A 20,141-nucleotide genomic window follows, 5' to 3' on the forward strand; every position below is an offset into this window, starting at 1 on the left:
GTACACAGGGTGTTCCACCAACGACTAAAAACAATTTTTGTTTTAAAGGTACTTGACATACGCTAGGAAATGATTCCTTCGGAATGACGCTATCAACGGCGGTGAACTTCGAGTCACGAATCTAATGTGATAATCAGCGAAAGAGGGACCCAAAAGTCACTAATTAACTTTTAAAATGTTCCCCTTATATGGCACATTCCACTGTGAGATGTATTGCCCGTCGTGAAAATATGTCATAGCTGTTGTTAGAATTTAGGGAACTAAACAGCGCTCGGCGCAATACTCTGTCAAATTTAAACAGCAGGGAGACTGAGATAGCGAAACAAAGACGAAAAAATTGGCTGCAGAAGCCACTATTGTTGGTTGTCTATGAATTGCGATAGCATCCCTCATGCGACTCACGACGCATCTCACTGTGAATACTACGAAGAAAAATTTGAGGAAACACTTTAGTTTATGAATGGTTTACGACGCAATTATTGACCTCAGCGCGACTGCAGCGCGCCACTACGAAATTGAGTTATTGCTTCGTCTCCGTGTAATCATGTTAGGAAATAGCGCAAATTGTTAGGGAGAGAAGAAGGTGACCACCCCCTTTTTTCTCTTCCTAACGATTTGCACTTTTTCATATCATGTTTAACCAACTAGCCCACCAGTTAATTCTAATCCGTGTAATCGTTTAATCGTCTGTCTCTGTGTAATCGTTTAACGATCAAGCTGTTTCCCCACCATCGTTGCAGCTTCGCGTGTGTGTCTTGTCCTGCCTCTGTGTAATCGTTTAATGTTCAAGCTGTTTCCCCACCATCGTTGCAGCTTCGCGTGTGTGTCTTGTCCTGTCTCTGTGTAATCGGTTAATGTTCAAGCTGTTTCACCACCATCATTGACCATGTACCAACTAGCTCAACTCAAAACGATGATTGGTTCGTAGATTGGGCGCAAATGTGAATGCGTACGTACCGCCGCTCCGTGTATGCGCGGCGCGGGTTTATCTGTTCATCAAGCCGGCCACGCGTACATCGCGCGCGCCGCCTTCATAAGGCGGATCAGAGGCGGTGCGCAGGCTTTCGCTGCCTGGACTCAAGCGCCGCTGGTGACGATGTTAGTGTATTGATCGTCTCGTTCATGTCCAACTAAATGTAGTTTCTTGTTGTTGAAACCGCTGGCTCCGAGTTATTTTCCCGTGTGGGGTATGCAGAAAGGCAAACCGACCACAAAGTATACATGTTCAGTTTTGAGGGCGTAACGTTTTTGGAAAATGACGCTCGACTTCAGTATGGTCTATTCGTGCCGTGAAATTGTGTTCGAAAAATTCTTGGTGGGCGGAATGGGGCGAGGAATACCACCCTTGTACGCGGCTTGAAACGAAACTAAGCACACAAAGACCGCCCCTGATGTTGATGTCTCTTCCTCCGCTAGCTTAACATGCTAAGTCGGCTCTTTGCCTGCTTAGTTTGAGTATGAAGCCTTGCGTGTACAAGGCCGACTATGCTTTTGTTTTTATGCGGAGCCGGAGGAAGACCACCTAAAAATGAGACATAAAAACCCGTAGCCGCGAAAAACGGCACCTAAATTGGCTGTGACGCGCCGTATCAGATGCTTTGTCACGGAAGCCGGCGCGGCCGCTCGAGGTCAAAGCGGACGCGCCTCGGAAATTAAACACAAAGAAAAGCTCAGCAACGCAATGCTTCGTCACAGAAGCCGTCGTGAAGCCGGCAAGGTTCACCGCGCCTGCATAGTGGGGGAGCGTGTTGTCACCAGCGCAGAGCCGTGTGCCGTAGGGAGATGTGGCGCGCTGCTTCTAGCAACGCGCTACGTGTAGGAATGCGACATTCCTAGACGTAAGCAGTCTGAAGTGTCCCTGCCGAATTTTTTTTTAATCAAAATTCGGCCCCGGAATGTGGGTCACGTCGTTCGTTCAATGCATCTTTGGCGACGAAAATTCAAGCTAACTCGCTCCACACTCGAGCTTTCTCATCATGCTGCCACGTGCAGTCGATCTGTCTCAGTAGATAATTACCCCCCTTCGGCAAGTCGAGCAGCTCGAAAACAGATTCATTAGACCAACTGGCAGATAGGCGCCACTCTAATGGCGACCTTGCATGCGCAGTGTGTTTTTCCCCTTCTTTTAACGTCTGAACGATTCCTGGGCAACGTCTCGTCGATCTTTCTTGGACGGGCCATGGGGGCGGAGCAGCGTGGCGCGTTGACCTCTCCGCATCGGTAACGCCTAACGCATGAGCCCCATCTATCGGTGTGTATTTATCTTGGTTTGTTTTCCGAGCGGCCGCGTACACGTCCCGCTCAGCACTCTCGCATGGCTGCGCTATATCTTTCGGCCGGTATACCGGCCTGGCATCTCCTCTGGCATCTTCAGCGTATGATGAGGCGCCGCGCGGCTCCTCGGCATACGAGTGGCGATTACGCGCGCTACGCATACTCACGTCGCATTCGAGGCCAGAAAGTGTATCGCGAACACCGGGTGAAGTATAGCTAAAAATTGCCATCGCATTAAAAGTGTGACGGAAGTCCCACCCGGAAGCGACGTCCTCCTCCGCAGCGGGCGTGCGCGCAGCGAATCATCGCGAGCCCATTTGACAGCGTCGCGTTCTCTAAAGTCGCAGCCCCACGTGCTCATACAAGAGACGCAGTGTTGGCCGCAGACACGATGGCGTCTAAGGAACAAGCCTCGTTGCGGGCAGCTTCGTGAAGCCCTCGAAGGCAGACAGGTTTTGTGTGACCAACGAGAGGGGACCGCCATAAAGGGACGCGCCTTAGACTTGTTGACTCGCGTGATGCATTGGCAGTGCGGTTTCAGGACCACGTGGTCGTAGAGAAGGCACGCCACACTCTCAAGACTCCTCAGGCGAACAGCTTTCGGCGTTTTTCTCCGCCCTAGCCACACTGCATGCAAAAGACAGGCGGCGGCCACTTCCGAGTCGGGTTTCTTCCTCGTGCCTTATCATATCGGTCGTAGCAAAACTGTATGCAGACATGTTTCAAGCACACACACGTGGAAAGCTAACATGATTTGAACAGGCTTAAGGCGTAGGTCATCATGTCATCATGACATGTCTGCAGCGAGTGTCATTTCTATTCGAACGACGTGTCAACAAAATTATATTTTGAATGAAAGTGAATTTATGAATACTAGGTAATGATTTGGTTTATTATCTATTTTCATTTGTTTTTTCATGTTCTCATGTTCGTCACAGTCGACAACGGTACCGCGACGAAATGATTTTTTTTATTGCGAGTCTCGTTTTTCAGATATTGTCGTTGGATGTTGTAATAAGAAGAAACTATTGTTTAAAAAAAATCATTGGAGCAATACTGCCAATGGCAGAGGTGTTGTCATTTATATTCGCGACTCCAGCGACCTATAGGGGGCGCCACCACCAAACAAACATGGCGGCTGAGTCCAGGTCGCGTCGGCTCGGCCGGGCCGCCTGAATGGGTGGCGCATTCAATTTAACAATTATTATTTTGTTGAATGCCCAATTTTATGGGTATTTGAACTGAGACAGTTAAGTTTAGCCGGTGCGCATAAACTTGCCGAGCATAGTTTTGTTTTGCCGGTGTTTTTTGTTCTTTTCATGTCAAACTTTCGCTGCGGAGGCTTCGATCAAAACCGAAACTATGGGCTCCGGAGAAACGGTAATAGACTCTAATTAGTTTTGATCATCTAAGGAAAGCGGCGAGGGCTACAAAATTGTTCCACCAAGAGTAATGTTTAGCTAACTCGCATGCCTCGATCATGCGACTTACCTGCCCGCGAAATTGAGCTTTTGCGCCTGTCCGCGTTTCAAGAAACAGCTGCAGTCGTGTGCTCGGTCAAGGACACAGGCTGCAGGAAAATTACGAAAATTAAGCAAGCGCTTCTTGAGCCAAGGAGCATGTCAACTCGCTGGCACTTCACTAAGCAGCTGATACTCGTATTTCAATTCAGGTTTTAGTAGCAATCGAGAAGTCATTTTGATGAATATGCGGTTATGTATTATATTACGTACTATGGTCCCACTAAATCTATATTAGTATGTTCTTCGGGTTGAAATATGAACTTAGTTGACTAACTATTAGGGTGAACTGCTGAATAAAAGAATATTTGACAGACAGAGAGGTACTACTTAAACTTAGCCAAATGGTTCTAGCCGGTAGAACGGAGACGAATGCGGACAAGCTGAGGAGAGTCTTCATCGGAGATTCACTCAGACCTCTCTGCATTGAACTTGACTTCGAATCCTGAACAAATAAAATTAGTATTTTTTTTTTCTTGTGGCCGGTCAATTTGAGCAATGTAGACGTATATTGCTGCTGGATTCGACAGGGGTGATAAGTATTGGAGGCGCGATAGATCCTAATGACGTGACAGTTTCTATCTTTGCGAGAGGCGTCCCCCACCTTTTGAAAGCAGATAATTTCCCTCATTAATCATATGCAGCGAGCAGGTTTTCTGAATCAAGTAATTGCGAAATTAGCCCAAGTCCTTCAATGTGGTCTTTTTCGGCGAAAAGCCGCCAAGATGAATAGCCAACGCACCGGCCGGCGTTAGTGGCTCAAATTAACCTGAAGCTAATCCAGCATAACCAAACTCAAGGAAAGCAGCTATCGAACCTTCCCATTCACTTGACTGCAACATTGGTGTCCCCTCCAGTAAAACACTTCGTCTGTCGACCTCAGTCTACTGTTCTACATCCTTATAAAGAAACCGCTTATCAGTTACCAAGCAGTCGTCACTTTGATTGTGATTAGAGACAGACAAGAAATCAAAACGTTTTTCCGTGATTCCTCCCCATTCAAAAAATTGAAAGCACGCGATCGTGTGTTGTAGAATAAACGGGCTTTCAAACACGTGACGGAAAGAAACAATCTACCGAGGCTTCACCACACTAATGAACACTCAGGCAAACATAAGAAATTTTCGGACCTTCGTCAAATTACATTGCTCGCCGCCGCGCCGACAGCACTCGTCCGCGAAAGCCATCAGAGACGCGGCGGGGCGCGGAGCGACCTGGACCGGCTGGTTCCCGGTTTTCCCGCTTGGCGGCGTCCGTTTTGCTGGAGTCGCGAATAGCAATAAATAGAAACCTAGAAGAAAAAAAAAGAGAAACCTTTGAAGCATGAAGGCACTACATAAATCATATTTCATTCTCTCGAAGTTGCGGAGGGTTCGGCTTCCTTTACGATTCAGTCAGTAATCGACCCCGAGTAGGTGGGCCACTTTTAATCGACACGGAGCTAGGCACTCTTTAGGATATTTCGAAAGTTCGTCGCGAAGCCATAAAAACCACGCCTCGCAGCGCCAACATCAAAAACGCAAAAAACAACAACAAAGAGAATAGACCCAATATCATCCGGTATTTCCCAATTCTTGCAGAATCGCCACTTAGTGCGACCCTTTCCGTTCCTTTTTATTCAAAGACGCCGAGAGGGGGGGGGGGGGGGGAGGTTGCTCGAGGCCGAAGCACTTCTGCGAGTGATGGATCACAAAGGACCACAAAGACAGTGCGTCGAGTGTCAGGAAAGATAATGGCTCAAAAATTGAACCTACCAAACAACAACCCGGCAGAAGGCGAGACCCATTACCCAAACGCTAAACGAAAACCGGGTCTTCAAGTGGCGGCGGCGTCATTTTTGGGGCTCACCCGGCGACGCCATTAGTTTTATCTCGCAGGCTTCGATAAATTTTCCGTCCATTGTGTTTGCAGTGCCGGCTCCGATTGTCCCCAGCTTCGTGGCTTCCCTCATTTATACTCCTTCATCGCGCGCTTTTGACACTTCGACGTTGCTCTTTCTCTCTCTCTCTCTCTCTCTCTCGCTCTCCAAAGTTCCGTGGACACCGAGGTTGACTTTTCATGTGTGCCAAACTGTATTGTTACGCCGCTGCAGGCTCGTCGCGACGTCAGTCGCAGATATTCAGCCTTTTCCCGTCTTCACCCCTTTCGGTTTCGTAGATTAGTGCTTTCCTTTTTTTTTTCCCCCCTTAAAACTCGCAACGTCGTAGCACATTTGAAAAGGACTCGTTCTTTCCTTTCTTTGTGGTAAAGTCTTTTTTGGCGTTTTCCCGCTTTTTTGTCGACGTTCGGTCGTTAAAAAGAAAAAAAGAAGATATGGAAACAAAAAGGCAAGTCCTTCAATGATTTCGAGCTCTTTAGCTTGGCCGCGTCAGAGACAAGCGGCCGAGTCCGTAGCTCAAGGTTACCGGCAATTGCCGGCTAGTTACGGCCTCCGGCAGATAAAGTTGAGGTCGCCGCTGAATGCGAGGCATTCGCGTACGTGGCGGTAGGTTCAAAGCTAAAGCGGCCGATTGGAACAACAAAATCCGGCCAGGTTAACGAGCTTTTCCGTTTCCCGGGCAACATGAACGTGTGTGCGGAAGCCGCTGCGTTTTGTTTTTTTTTGTTGTTTTTTTTCGCTGGACATGCTCTAGTTTGTGCTCCGTGCTTTCGGAGCCCAACACGTGGGCTTTCATTAGGAGCGATGAGGAACCGGCGCCGTTTAATCGAAAGCTCCGATGTAATGGGGGATAGGATGTGTGTGACTCGGGCCTTCCCGGCGTAGACACTGGTCCACGCTAGGCTGTATATAGTGCGCTGTAGGTTTGGCTGATTGATCGTAGCGCCGTCGTGACATCGCAAGCCGGAAAATTTGTGTTCTCGACCGCTGCGCCGCTCATAGAGCGAACGAATACGAAACAAAACAAGACAAAAGCTTTTTCCTGTTGCGGGATTTTGGCGGTGATAGCACTTCGGCACTTCGACTGTCATTTTTCACTTTGATTCATCGGGAGAGTCGCTTAGAAATACGCGGAGTGGGTACTCGATATGCAAGCAGCATATTTACCGGTGCAATATAATGTTCCTAACTAAGCAAAAAAAAAAAATGCTCGTGAGTTATTAAAATATATATTTAGCCCTATGGGTATATTTTTCTTGTTCTATCATTTCTGTCGCATGACCAAAGTGCTTCGGATACTACGCTGGAGTTCAGTTTAATTTTTCATCGGAATACAGTAAACGACTTGTTTCTTTTTCTTTTGTTGAGATATTGTTATGTGCAAAAAAGTAAATTCAACAATTTTGTGAACTTTAAGGTGGTCTTAGGACAGCCTACGCTGGAACCAGCTGGAACTTATAAATTGATTATTGTAGAGCCTCAGAGTGGGCGACGGAGTGCTTATAATATTGCGACGCACTGCAGTTAATGTGGACACACGTTAACTGCACAAATACCATTGTACGATTCAGTGTGCCACGTGAACGCCAAGAGGCCTGACCCTGTTCCCCGCGCCCGAACCGCGAGGCCATGCTCCCGGCTACGCGGTGGTAACTGAGAGTGCCGTGCCTCGGGCACCTCGCGCGCGTAGCCTGTAACGGGCGCTTACAGGGTATTTTATGTTCGCCAAGGTTTTTTTTTGTACGTGACATATGAGAGCCCAACTACCTAGAACAAAATTTGCGGCTCGATATTCGTTTTCTTTCCGCCGGAAAACCGCGAATCGAGAACCGGCCGGTTTGAGTCGCGTTTACTCTCTTCTCCCTGGTCACGTGCCGTTTGCTATGGTTTAGACACAACCACGGAAGATAATCAAAGTCATAAGTCATCGCGGGCACGTACTTAATATTCAACATATTAAAAACATGATACCCATGTTTTGTTACTTCTAAAATGCTGCAAATACGTTGATTAAAAAGAAGTGCCAAAGTCACGTGATTTCCGGCACTATATTTATTCTTCCTCCCCATTTTAGTTTCGGTTTCGAGCAGTTTCGTTTTTTAACTTTATTAAATATGTACGTGACGCTGCAGCAAAATATTGATTGGGTAGTCTTCAGACACCGTAATAAATCGCCCAGCAGAAAATAATAAAAAGAACACTTCGGGTGTGTCAGTGTCCCTTTAATAAGTAAGAAGAAAGACGGTGCGCGGACTCTCAGCGGCTGACAGCAGAGCCTCACGCTCACGATGTTGGTGTCCCGCTCAAGATTGAAGCTGTTGGCTTCGTGTTATTCTTTCGAGGTGAGTATTCAGAAAAGCAAACCGATTATAGCTTCCATCGAATTGAACTTCCACAGTTTTGTTACCCAGCGCTTCATTAATAAATTTGGGCGATGGCGGAGTAGACACTGAATTCGGCTGTATTTATCAAAATAACTACATTAAGCAGCCACCTTAAAGTAGATGTCAGTTTAAACTGTTTACACACCACTGTCCGGTATTAGTTTCAACGCAAGTTACCTCGTTTTCCAAGTTAACTCGCAGTGAAATATAAATCTCGACGGTGTTCTCGCTGCACAGGAAACGGGATTACATCTAAAACGACGCGAGAGCAAAAAGCAATCACAACATCACAATTTTGTATTTTCCTTCAGTCCGAGCGACCGGCGTACAACGACCGAATTACTACCACCACACGCACCCCACGAAAAAACACGAAATCCCCGCACAAGTCGGGTACACAGCTTTTAAACGTCGGCTACAACGCAAACAAGGCCGTGGAGACACGTTAGAGAGCAAGAAGAAACTAAAAAGAAAGAAGGAGGCCCCGTCAATGTGGGCGAACGGCCGATCGATCAGACCGCGACGGCATTCGCCGAAGACACGTAAAGCGTCACCTTCCCGTCGAGACGGGAACAATGCCCGCGTCGCGAGCAGGCGCGGTCACTGCAAGGCTGGCTGACAGCGAACGCCAGCGCGGCGTATCATCAGCGCACCGCACGGACGTCCTCCGACCCACATTCTTGCCAGAAAGCAGAAAGAGACTGACGCAACGCCGCGGGCAACCGAGAAGAAAGAGCCGCGGACAGAGGAACCGATCCGTCACCTTTCCTTTCAGCCGGTGCCGAAGGCAACGGCCCTTCAAACGGCGGGTCAAACCCGAAAAAGGCGTAATCACCCGGAGGGGACTAACACGGCGGACCACCTGGGCGGACGAATACGTTCCGCGCCGTTGGTTCCGCCTCGCCGCCGAGGGGAAAAGACGAGCTCGACGCCGAAGCCGTTAGGGCCAGCCGGCACGGCTCGCTTGTGCGGCGAGGAAGGCGACAAACTCGGCCCCACCGTGGCCGTCACCAGGTTTCGGGGAGCGACAGCCCGCCAGCCCCGAAAGCGCGATGGGCCCCCTTCGGAGTGCCGCTGCAAGTGCCACAACGGCGCTTGCGGCGTCGCACTGCTGCGCCCGCCGGAATTTGCGCGTTGTGGAACGGCAGCGGGGAAAGCCTGGGAAGGTGCGAAATCTTTTTTTGGTGGACCGACGTACACGACGGCACCTCGCAGCTTCAATCGCCTCCCGGCGTCGTGGTTTCCGCGCAGTGATTTCGTCACCGAGGGTAGGTGTCGCCTCGATGCAGGGACGCGGGGACCGCTCAGAAAACAGCGAACCAATTGCGTCTTTTGTCATTTTTCCCAATCACATTTAATATCTTTCTGACCATGCAGCTTACGCTGCATGTGCTTGAAACAAAATCTTGTAAACCTCAGAGAGAGGGAGGCCTTTTTTTTTATGGGTATCTGCGAACAATGATATTGAAAGAAACTGAAGTACTCGCCGGGGAAAGTTGAGTCGCAAGGTGTAGTATGCCCTGTAATTTTTATAAATATTAATTGATAATGTATCTTCTTTTGAAGATTTTGTAGTGTTGGAAAAAGAAATAACAATGTCAGAATTTAGAACAAGATATACTTTGTAGAACACAGCTTGGAAAAAACCTCATTATACAGTTTTAGAAAGCACTGGTTACGTAGTACCTCTTAAAGGTATTTGGGTACCCGCATTAGTTCATCATAGACCGCGAACACACCAAGACAACATTTATTAATAAAACGAGAATATTTAGGCGAGTACGATGTATAGTGAGTTATTCTAACAATATCATTTGGTAGAAAATTCCAATCGGGAATCGTCTTTTTGGAAGAAGGAAAATTTAAACGAATCTATCTTTCATGCTAGTACGTGGTCGAGCGAAAATTGTATAAAGAAGGACCCTCCAACTTGGGTTTGAGTGCGGCATGCAGGGCACTGAGTACATGCCTCAGATTTAAGGTAAACGGTACTTTCATCGCAGATGAGTTTGGTCAGTGGCTGAGAAAACCAACTCGGTAAGAAATATTTGCCTACATTTCGAATAAAAAGAAAAAGGCAACGGAAAGATGGAAGACAAATAGAAAGAGCCGCCGTGTACAAGGTAATTAATTCAAACTGTGGAGGGGAGCATATTTTTTCGAGGACAATTCAATTACGTTGCATATACCATGGGGCAAGCAATCCGCTTGTATTGTCATGCGTAACACCGGGATATAACGTTTTGTCTTTTGATGAAATTCCGCGCAGCTAGCGCTAAAGATCGCAGTAAAAGAGGGAGGAAAGGGGGGGGGGGGGGGGCGGGGGGGAGATGCTACATTTTTGTTCCGGTTGTGTAACTACGGGCTTGAAGGTATATGTGCAAACTGAATTAAGCTTGGTTAAAAGAATACTACCCACCAGAAGGTAATTGTTCATTTCCATGTTGTAAAACAATTATGCTTTTAAATTTCGGAAATATGTTTTCCTGACAAAGACAGCCCGCGTGTCTTGTTTTCAGAACGCTCTTGTTTGCGCTGGCTATTTGAGATGCGTCACTGTTCGTCTTTTGATTAAGTAAACATGTCGGTTCGTTAGAGTCGTGGCTTACTTTTTAAGGGTTTTTCTTTCTTATTTTGTCGCATAATGCAAGCTGAACTCGAATTTCCACAGGCTTGGTAAATAAAAATAATATTCAACCAACATGACCGAGTTCAAACAGTTAAGGATAGACATCCAGCTTTGCTTCCACACAGTCGAGGTCAAAAGGGTTCTATTTCGGTCAAAATATAAAAATGCGAAATGTCAGCATCGTCACCCTAAGTGAAAGAAGTCATATTTCCAACCTAGGCCTTTCGTTTGGTAAGGTGACATAATTTGAATGCGTTGTTGCGCGTGCCTCTCTTCCCAGAACACGGACCAGGATCCCCAAAATCAGAACCCTACATTCTAAAAAAAGCCCGTGCGTCTACTTTCCCGCACAGCACTTGGAGAACCAGTCACCGCAGCTTACGGAGGCAGCTCAGCAAATGACGACGCCGAAACATATGTTTAGACCAATAAACACAGTCTGAGTTGTGATATTAAGCAATGCAAAACGTCACGCTTGCATTGCTTAATGTCACAACTGAGACTGCGTTTTGGGGTCTAAACATCCGTTTCCGCATCCTCATTCGCTGAGCTGCCTCCGTAAGCTGCGGTGATTGGCTCTCCTAGTGCTGTGCGGGAAAGTAGACGCACGGGCTTTTTTTATAGTGCGTTATCTTTCTTCATGGTGGTCCTAACTACACCTGACTGCGACAGACGTTCTGTCAAATGATCGGCCCATCTTCTTAGGCTAACTTTACACGCACGCTGAAATTGCGATAGCCTACTATTTCAAGTTAAGGTCGTTTCATAAACCGTAAAATATTTGCAAATATCACAGCGGTTTTTTTTTTTGTATTTTTTTTTTATGTAGCGGGATTTAAAGTGAATTTCACCCGTGGATAAGAAAAGCACTCGGGACAAGGACATAAGAGGACGCGACACACCTCTCACCACCCATGTGTATAGGTCAAAATGTCTCACCAAACTTCGGCCCGATTGTGGACTTGCGGCCGGGTCAAAAATTTCTCACCGGTCGTTAACAGTCTCCCAGCGGATTGCGGCGACGGCATGTATAATTAGCAGCCACGCAAACTCTCGCTCTCCCAATGGTCCAAAATCGAACGGCAGCAGGAGCGAGCTTTGTCGACATACCTGATTTTGGTTGGTCTTCATTCGCTACAGAAGCTAATTATGCACATATGCCCGTATTCGTAATTTGTCGTGGAGCTTAATGTACGTTTAAAACACTAAGAGATGTGCAAAATGCCATCTCAGAAGTTGTATGCTGTGCTACCAAAAGCGCAGGCGCGAGAGAGCAGATTGGAACAAAAAAGCTTCGTTAATGCGCAACCTCGTGCAACGAAAGCAGTTTTCAAAGCCACGTATTCTCGCACCCGCCGTCGTACACAACTGCAAGCACGGCATTCCGACTGGTGTTCCAATGCGTGCGAGCACGTGCATATTGCGCTTAAAAGTAAATTTTTCTCTCATGTCGAGGTTAACTTTGCGTACGTTTGACGCAACTTTGCGTGCTTTCCAACATGTGAAGGTTCGTGGTGGCGTAGATATATCCTGCTTTCAAGTGTGTATAGGTCACTGGCTGCATCAGAAACCATAACAATCTCATAAATGGCTATTCAAATTACAGCTCTCTCTTAGAAATAAACAAAATAACTGCGTCTTTTGGGGGTTTGTACAGGTCATAGAAAGCTCACTCTAATTCAGTAGCTCACGATGCCCTAGTAACCGCTTCTAATTCCTGGCGCCAACTTCGCCCGTTTATTAGCACCGGCAACAATGAATTTTATTCCAAAAATAATAAAAGAACTATGTATAAACAACACAGGAAGGAATAAGCTAAAATCTTCAGCCGCGGATACCCAAGGGTGTTCGCAAAACGCGCGGAAAGATTTTGCCTGGACTCGACATTGCTCCGGAGTCACGTAAACTTTCCGGAGCTACAGTCGTGACGGCGCCGCATTTACAAACTCCGCGACGCCACCATTAATAAAAAGGGTCCTAAACGAAACATAATCAGGACACAGTCCGTAATCAAGCCGTTTGCCTCACAAAAGCGCTACGTTATATAAAAAAACAAAACAAAAAAAACTCGCACCGTCTACCGTCCTACCATTATACGTCACCTTACGGCGCTCGGAAAACGTAATTAGCGCATAATTTATTTCCGCGATGCGGAAAGTCGCGTGCGGGAATGCTATGCATAATATTCAGCGCGAAATCTGAAGACCACGAAGAAACGCTAAATTCCTAATGACCCACTCTCGGCAGCACGTTGGCACCGCGCGTCCCGAGCAGGCAAAAATCTCCGCTACGCCAATTTCATAAATTTCCTAGTGCACCTTGCGTGCGTGACTGCCTTCGCACAAGCCGAAACTTCGAGCCGGGATGCTGTTGTGCGATTTCTCACACAGTGGCTCTTCTGCCGTGCCACTGTAGGCGGCACGGTCACGGATATGCATTTCACCGCGACGGCCAGTGCACGCAAAAGAAGAGCGGAAATGAAACTTGGGAAGCTGCAGTTACCAGATGTTCCTAAATAGCCTGGCAGGTCGAATATTGCCCCCATAACTATTTCAGTGGTAAAGTGGCTCGGAGACTCAGCCGCTCTCGTCAGCCGACTCGGCGTCATGAAAAATAGATCACACCGACTTGGGTAAACCAGATTCCTTTTCTTCGCTCGTGTCATCTGTTTTTTAAGTGTATGCGCCTAGACGGAGCGTATTTTATGTATCGAAGGGCACCAGTTATTGTGGGCATTTCAGGCTACCCTGCTCTTAAGTGACAAAGAAAGGCATATCTTTAGAGAGAGTAGGTGGAGAAATAAATAATGTGCGAGGAGTTTTGCCGCATTACGAACGACCCTGGCTCCTCTTTGCAACTGTTAGGGCAAGCGGCGAAACCGTGCAGATGAAACCCAAACTCCGAGCTGGGCGCCTCAAGGACTCTGGTTGAAGGATGTATTATTTCACATTCCTTTCTTGAAAAAAATACTGCATACCTGAAGTTACTAATGAAAAGCGTTCATACACTTTCTGTACACATAACGGAAAGTGTTCATACCTGAACTTACTAACAGAAACTTTCATCCCAGGTTTATTTAAAAAATTACGTTTTGGAACGAGTTCTTTATTTTTAAACCAGAAAACAAACAGTTTTAATGTTTTTTATGTATAGAACTATAATAAAAAATAATAAATATAAACAAAACATCTAAACATCATATTCCGATATAAAATCAATAGAAAGGCGGCGGCCATTCTGAGGCACTTTACATGAACTATGTTAAAACAAGTACATATAGCAACAAAAATAGTCAAATAGATAAATGAGAAACCCGTCGCAGACACGGGCAAAAAATGAGGGACTTTAAAGGCAGTTAAACAGCATTTACGCTTCGTGTTATCCACCGCAGCAAAATCCAACATAGATGATGGTGACGCCAGCATCTTCATGGTCCCAAGGATACTGATGCAGGCAGGAGCAAGATTCACGAAAAAACGTATTTACCTAAAACTAGAATACGACTCAACCCTACCTTCTGTAATATGGTAGTTCAAATTGTCGCGTTTCCCAACATCGCATTGCGCCCACTTGTCAGCAAAAGATGTCAAACGTGGCCGGCTAGTTTTCGGCCAGTTAACTAAATAAGCAAAAAACGTTCAATGAAATCCAATTGACATCTCAAGATTAATTCCGGGCGCAACTAACGAAACGTATATGTACCATATACCCTTAGCCATTAGCCCTCAAAATGTGAATTAAAAAAATGTAGAGTTCAACTGCTTTGAAACAGAATCTAAGGAGTGAACAACGTTTTGTTCCCGTGAATATCTAAAACAAAGCGCCGGTTATCGCGTATTTTGACTGTCTGTTATCTGTTCTGAACGTACGTGCCAATTAAGTTGTGCAGAAAGGTTTCGGACTACACTGCTATAGTCCCATCCTTTGATAGTGGCGATTATGTATAAATAGTGGAGCAAAAAGCGGTCATAGAGAAATACCCCATAATATAGTAATGTATGTATGTTCAGATATGCCCAAGGATTTACTTGCATGATTACGGGTTTCGATAATCGAAAAGTAGGCACCCCTGCATCTGGTAGAAACGGGATGGCAACTAAGAAACACAGAAGTTTGCAAGGGTCGCTTTTATTTTAGCACTTCTACAGTTGAGACGACGAGGCAAGGAAGGAGCTCGAATCCCTGTCGAGTCCTTTCTTTGCAACGAAAAGCAAGAATGCCACGATTTATGTTAGTTATATCTGGCCAAATCGCAGGGGGAAGGGGGGATCGGGGTGAAGGGGGGGAGGAAAAGGGGGGGGGGGGGGAAAGGGCGAAGCTGGGGTTGTCAGTGGCGCGAAGCTCGGCCATCACTCCGAGATGGTTAAGCCCCCGAAAGGCGCCCCGAAAAGGGACCTGTCCTTTGCCTCGTAGTGCACCTTCGAATGGTAGGACAAGGAGCATTTCTCTCCGACACGGTCGGCACGGATAAGATCAGCGTTTTCACGGGCGGAGACTAAGATCCTCTCGCAGTATCTGTCTTCCTTCTTCCCCTGACACCCGAGACGCGTGAAAATGACCGGATCTTCTTGAACAGATGTCCCCGACCTGCAGTTTGATTGCAGCTTGCAGGCTCTACACACTGCGTAGGCGAAAATGCGGCCCTAACACTAACATATAAACAAAAAATTTTAAAAAGCGATTATTTAGCGTGTTTTACTTCTTCGTTTTTAGGTTTTGTCTGCCTCATTTATGGCAGGTCAGACTTATTCGGACAACTTCTATGTAGATCGATTTTAAATTTTGCTGGAACCATTCTCTAAGTTGCAGTGATGGCATGTTTTCCTTCTTTTGTTATTTCCAGGTGCGTTAGATTGATACTACCAAACGAATATTTAAGCAAAGATTTTTCAGAAAAATAAAACAAATTATTGATATTTTTATAAACGAAGATTATTTCATTAAACCTACGAAAGTCGCTTTTATAGAAAAACAATATAGCAACTGATCACTCACGTCGTGTAAGACTATTATTGAGAGCACAACAACAATCATCAAGAAAAGCATGCGAAATTTGGTGAATATATTGACTCCTCTTTCATTCTGGTTGGCCAAGCAAACATCGAGGTTCAAGGTGAGCGGGTAGACAAAGGACGAAAATACGGATTTGGCGTCTCTGTGTCGTCGTCCTTTGCCCTTCCCTTAAAACAATCAACAACCATTACTCTTCCTACTCCCGAAAAAGTGTGTCCTTAATTCAAGCGAACCTGTTCAATTGGGAGTTTTTATACACCTACGTGGAACGCCGAGCACCAATCATTGAGGCCCATGCAAGGGACCCAGCAAATGAATAGGCCTAAGACACTACGTTTCGTACTCCTTATATGCCACATTTCGAAGCGAAAATATGCATCTTGATTTGCTGCGCGAATTTCGCAGATCGTTCTGCGTGCCTTATAGCGAAGTAAAATTACCGCCATTGCATTGTATAAATTGCTTAGGTTTATGGCTACAAAATTGGTAACGACTAAGTCACCAACAAGGCACGCTGCACTACCATTATTTAATGCAATCTTAAGAAACTTAGCAAGTACAATGTACGAATACTTCGTTAAACTCAGAGATGAAATGTGCTTCTAGTGCCCTTAGAATTTTTCGGGGAAAACTTTTCGTGCCGACGCCTTGATATAGGTCAAGCTTTTCTGAACGGTTAGTAGTGACCGACTATTGGTATCCCCCGACAGAAGGATACCAATAGTCTGGAAGCACTCTAAACCTCCACAAAGTGCAAGCGCGGCGTTCAATATTTGCGTAGCTCTCTGCGTTCAGCGGCTGGCTGCATTCCAATACCGTCAGACTAAACCACGTTTGCCCCCCCACCCCTCTCGCCTCCAACCCATCATAGTGTTCCCAGATTGGTAGACAATCAGGCACGGAAGGCGTACTCACCGAGCACGGAAAGTCGGACGGCAGATGAGACGACGGACCCATCGGAGCGCGTGACTTGGCACAGATAGACGCCGGAGTCGACGAGGGCCAGCGTCTTCACCTTGAGGGCGGCGGGCGAGCCCAGGAGCGAGAAGTAGGCCCTAGGTGCCCAATCGTGGCGCGGCTGATGCCTGCCCTGCATCATGTTGGCCCGGCCTGGAAAGCGCACCGAGTAGACGGGCTCCGGGTTCGGATCCCCCTGCCGCCGCCAGTCTACGCGCAGCGGAAGCGGCACGTCGCCGCCTCCGGAGGTCGTCCGCAGGGAGCTGCATGGGAGCTCCGCCTGGCCCCCTTCCTGGCCCACGGACGAGATCACGTCGGCCGTCAGCTCGCCGCCGGACGCGTCTTCTGCGAGAACGGACCAAAGCGTTTAACGTCACCAAAGTCTCCGATGCATGAGCGGACACAGTTTAGAGCAGAGAGAAAGAGTTTAATGCGACCCCCCCCCCCCCCCCCCCCCCCCCACCATGAAAAAAAAAAAAAAATTAAATGAAGCTTGGTCCCGAACGTCGGTTACAAAAATAATTGGGTTAGACGACTTGTCTGCAAAAATGAATAATAAGATTAATAATAAAAATAATATAATAATAATAAACTTTTAAAGCCTCGAATACGCCTGTACACTAAAAAAACCTAATTGAATTATCGCACTTCATTAACAAATCAAAAATCGTAGTACTTGATATCATTAAACTGTTCGGTATATACTGCGAGTAAACGTGAGACATATGTGCATGTTTCATGCCCTCACATGAATGTTTACCAGTAATCTCAAGAAAATTAAAATATTTTTTGAAGGAGACAGTTTATATCATATTTTTGATACAACTGATTCAAGAGCTGCAAGCTCAAGCAATCAACTTGGATACTTTGATATTTGTTCACGTTGAATGGTTTGCAAATTAACTGCGTAAAGTTTATTAAACATTTGGTCTGGCTTCTGGTTTCAAATCAACAAAAGTCAGTCCAAGCAGTTGTGAGCACATGAAACCCGATTCAAAATGTTGTTAATTTCAAGAAAAGAAAACAGTCACTCATGCCAACTCTCCTCATATAAAGGGGCGCACAGAAAAACAAGTTCACGCGTAATAAAGTGATCTGGCCAAAATATGCAGCTTCCAAAACGTCAATGACTAACTCCCTTCACCTTTCATCTCTGCTTCTCTTCAATACCTCGCTACCATTTCAATATTTTTTTCAGTGTTAGATACATGTATTACTTTAAACTCCGCGTTGGCCTGCGGATTCGTAAGCAATAAAACGTGCAATTTAGCATATACGGTGGTACCACGTACTTTGCGGCGAACTCATTCTCGGGTTATTTCGGGAAAGCGCTTGTGCAATAGCAGTCTCTTTTCCTTCGGCCGCCCTTCTACCGACGTTCACAAACCAAACACAACACAAAACACAACGCACTGGGTGTCTAAATATCAAACCGAAATCGCGTGTTTAATTCCAAAATCTCGTTTCTTTCAATCCGTTTTTGGACGTTTTATTTTTTTTTCTTCTTACATTTTGAGTTCGGCAAAAATGCAGCGAGAGAGAGAGAGAGAGAGAAATGGCGGAGATGAAAGGAGGAAGAGGGAGAAGGAGAGAGAGAGAGGAGGCTTGCGAATATTGAATTGTTGACATCGGCTATGCTACGGCGTAGTGGCGATCCCTCAGAACGGATTGCGTCCGCAAATCCACTTCACCACGTTGTCACCGTTTACGAGGGGAAGCTGCCAATAAGGGGCATCCGCAAACGACGCGGCCGTCAAAGGAGATAAAGGCCCCGAGCGTCGCACGCCATTCCTGCGCTCGTAAGGCCTCTATAGTGTGCGAACGAAGAATAAAACGCTCAGCATTAATACCAATGGATTGACACTCGTTTGGTGTTGTGTCTCTGAGATTTTCAGGAGTCGAAGATCGCGATAGCAGCTGAAGGTTGCAGCTGCTTACGTGTTCGTCTTAATTCAAAAGAAAACATAGCGTTTATTGACAGCAAGCACACGCGTTGTAGGCGTGCACAGGGCAGGTCCTGTCCGTTTTATATATTCATGGCTGATTTGGAGGCCTAATTTTTTCAGTCTTGATAAAACAAAAAGGAATACAAGTTCGGCCCATCTGTAAAACGCGACTTCTAGAACTTCGCGTCTCACCGTAGCAGGTTGTTCATAACTAAATATTATTGGAAAACTCCCTCAGATAAAATTCCCTCAACCTTTCTAAAATCGTGCAAAAGTGATATGGTTAACTGAATAATTGATTGGTTGTTTAACTGCAGCCCTACCGAAAAATCCGGTATAACTTTTCGCTATCCGGATTATGAAACCGGAAATCTATCTGGATTTTATCTGGAGTTTATGTTTTCAGAAATTATTCCTTTGTCTATAATCTGGATTTCGGGTTTCCAGAAACAAAATTCCGGTTCCATAATCCGGATAGTGAAAAGTTATACCGGGGTTTTCAGTAGGGAGTTTATTAGCTCAAACGCAACTAAGGATCTGATGCACTAAAAATATTTGAATAAGAGTAAATAATACTATTGTTATTGAAACGCACGGAAATGCAAATAGTTATTCCACCTAATCCGTTTTTTTTTTGTAATGTAGCTTAGTAAAAAGAGAAAAACACGATATTACACCCAAAACGTTTGAAGAAAACACCATCGTCCTCTTTTTTTAGGCCAAGAAAGTCCCTCAAGGTTCAGTTCTTGGCCCACTTGTTTTTTTAGTTTATACGAAACGATTTTTCTTCTTTTTTATCTTCCAACCTAGAACTATATGCTGACGACCTTGTGCTCTATTGTAAAGTTTTCTTCCGTTGATGACTGCATAATATTACAAGAGGACCTAGAAAAACTAACAACTTGGTGTGAATCTTAGCTCATGACGATTAATCAGAAAAAATCTAACATAATGATATTCTCCAAATCAAAACATTAAGTCTGTGCTTCATATACTAATTCATCTAGCGAGCTTGAACGGGTGGCCGTATTTAGATATTTCGGACTGTACCTATCAGAACACCGATTATGGTAGTGTCACGTTTACGACATCTGCTGTAAAGCTAATAAAAGTTTAGGATCTTTAACAAGGCATCTTTATCTTACAGACTCACGTAAAGCGTTTAGCCCACACTCTAAAAAAAAGCCCGTGCGTCTACTTTCCCGTACAACACTTGTAGAGCCAATCACCACATTCTACGGAGGCAACTCAGCGAATGACGATGCCGAAACGTATGTTTAGACAAAAAAAAAAAAAACAACCAGTCTGAGTTCTGACATTAACCATGCAAGCTGACGTTTTGCGTTGCTTAATGACACAACTCAGAGTGCGTTATTTAGTCCAAAAATATGTTTCGGCATCGTCATTCGCTGAGTTGCCTCCGTAAGATGAGGTGATTGGCTCTCTAAGTGTTGTGCGAGAAAGTAGACGCACGGGCTTTTTCTTAGAGTATAGTCTGTGTTAGACTTGATTAAGCTGGAATACGTATCCGTCATATGA

General features: G+C 45.8%; 1 protein-coding gene across 2 annotated transcripts in view; it reads right to left on the reverse strand.

Moving 5' to 3' along the window:
* The window catches only part of LOC8040654 (hemicentin-2), a 381,503-nt gene that overhangs the window by 332,880 nt on the left and 28,482 nt on the right, over nt 1-20,141 (reverse strand). For both annotated transcript variants that reach the window (XM_042287164.1, XM_042287163.1), the window contains exon 2: nt 16,615-17,001. In XM_042287164.1, the coding sequence (XP_042143098.1) occupies nt 16,615-17,001 (387 nt within the window). The remainder of the gene's footprint in view (nt 1-16,614; nt 17,002-20,141) is intronic.

This window comes from Ixodes scapularis, unplaced genomic scaffold, assembly GCF_016920785.2.
Source record: "Ixodes scapularis isolate PalLabHiFi unplaced genomic scaffold, ASM1692078v2 PGA_scaffold9__187_contigs__length_104089568, whole genome shotgun sequence".
In the NCBI taxonomy this organism is placed as follows: Eukaryota; Metazoa; Arthropoda; class Arachnida; order Ixodida; family Ixodidae; genus Ixodes; species Ixodes scapularis.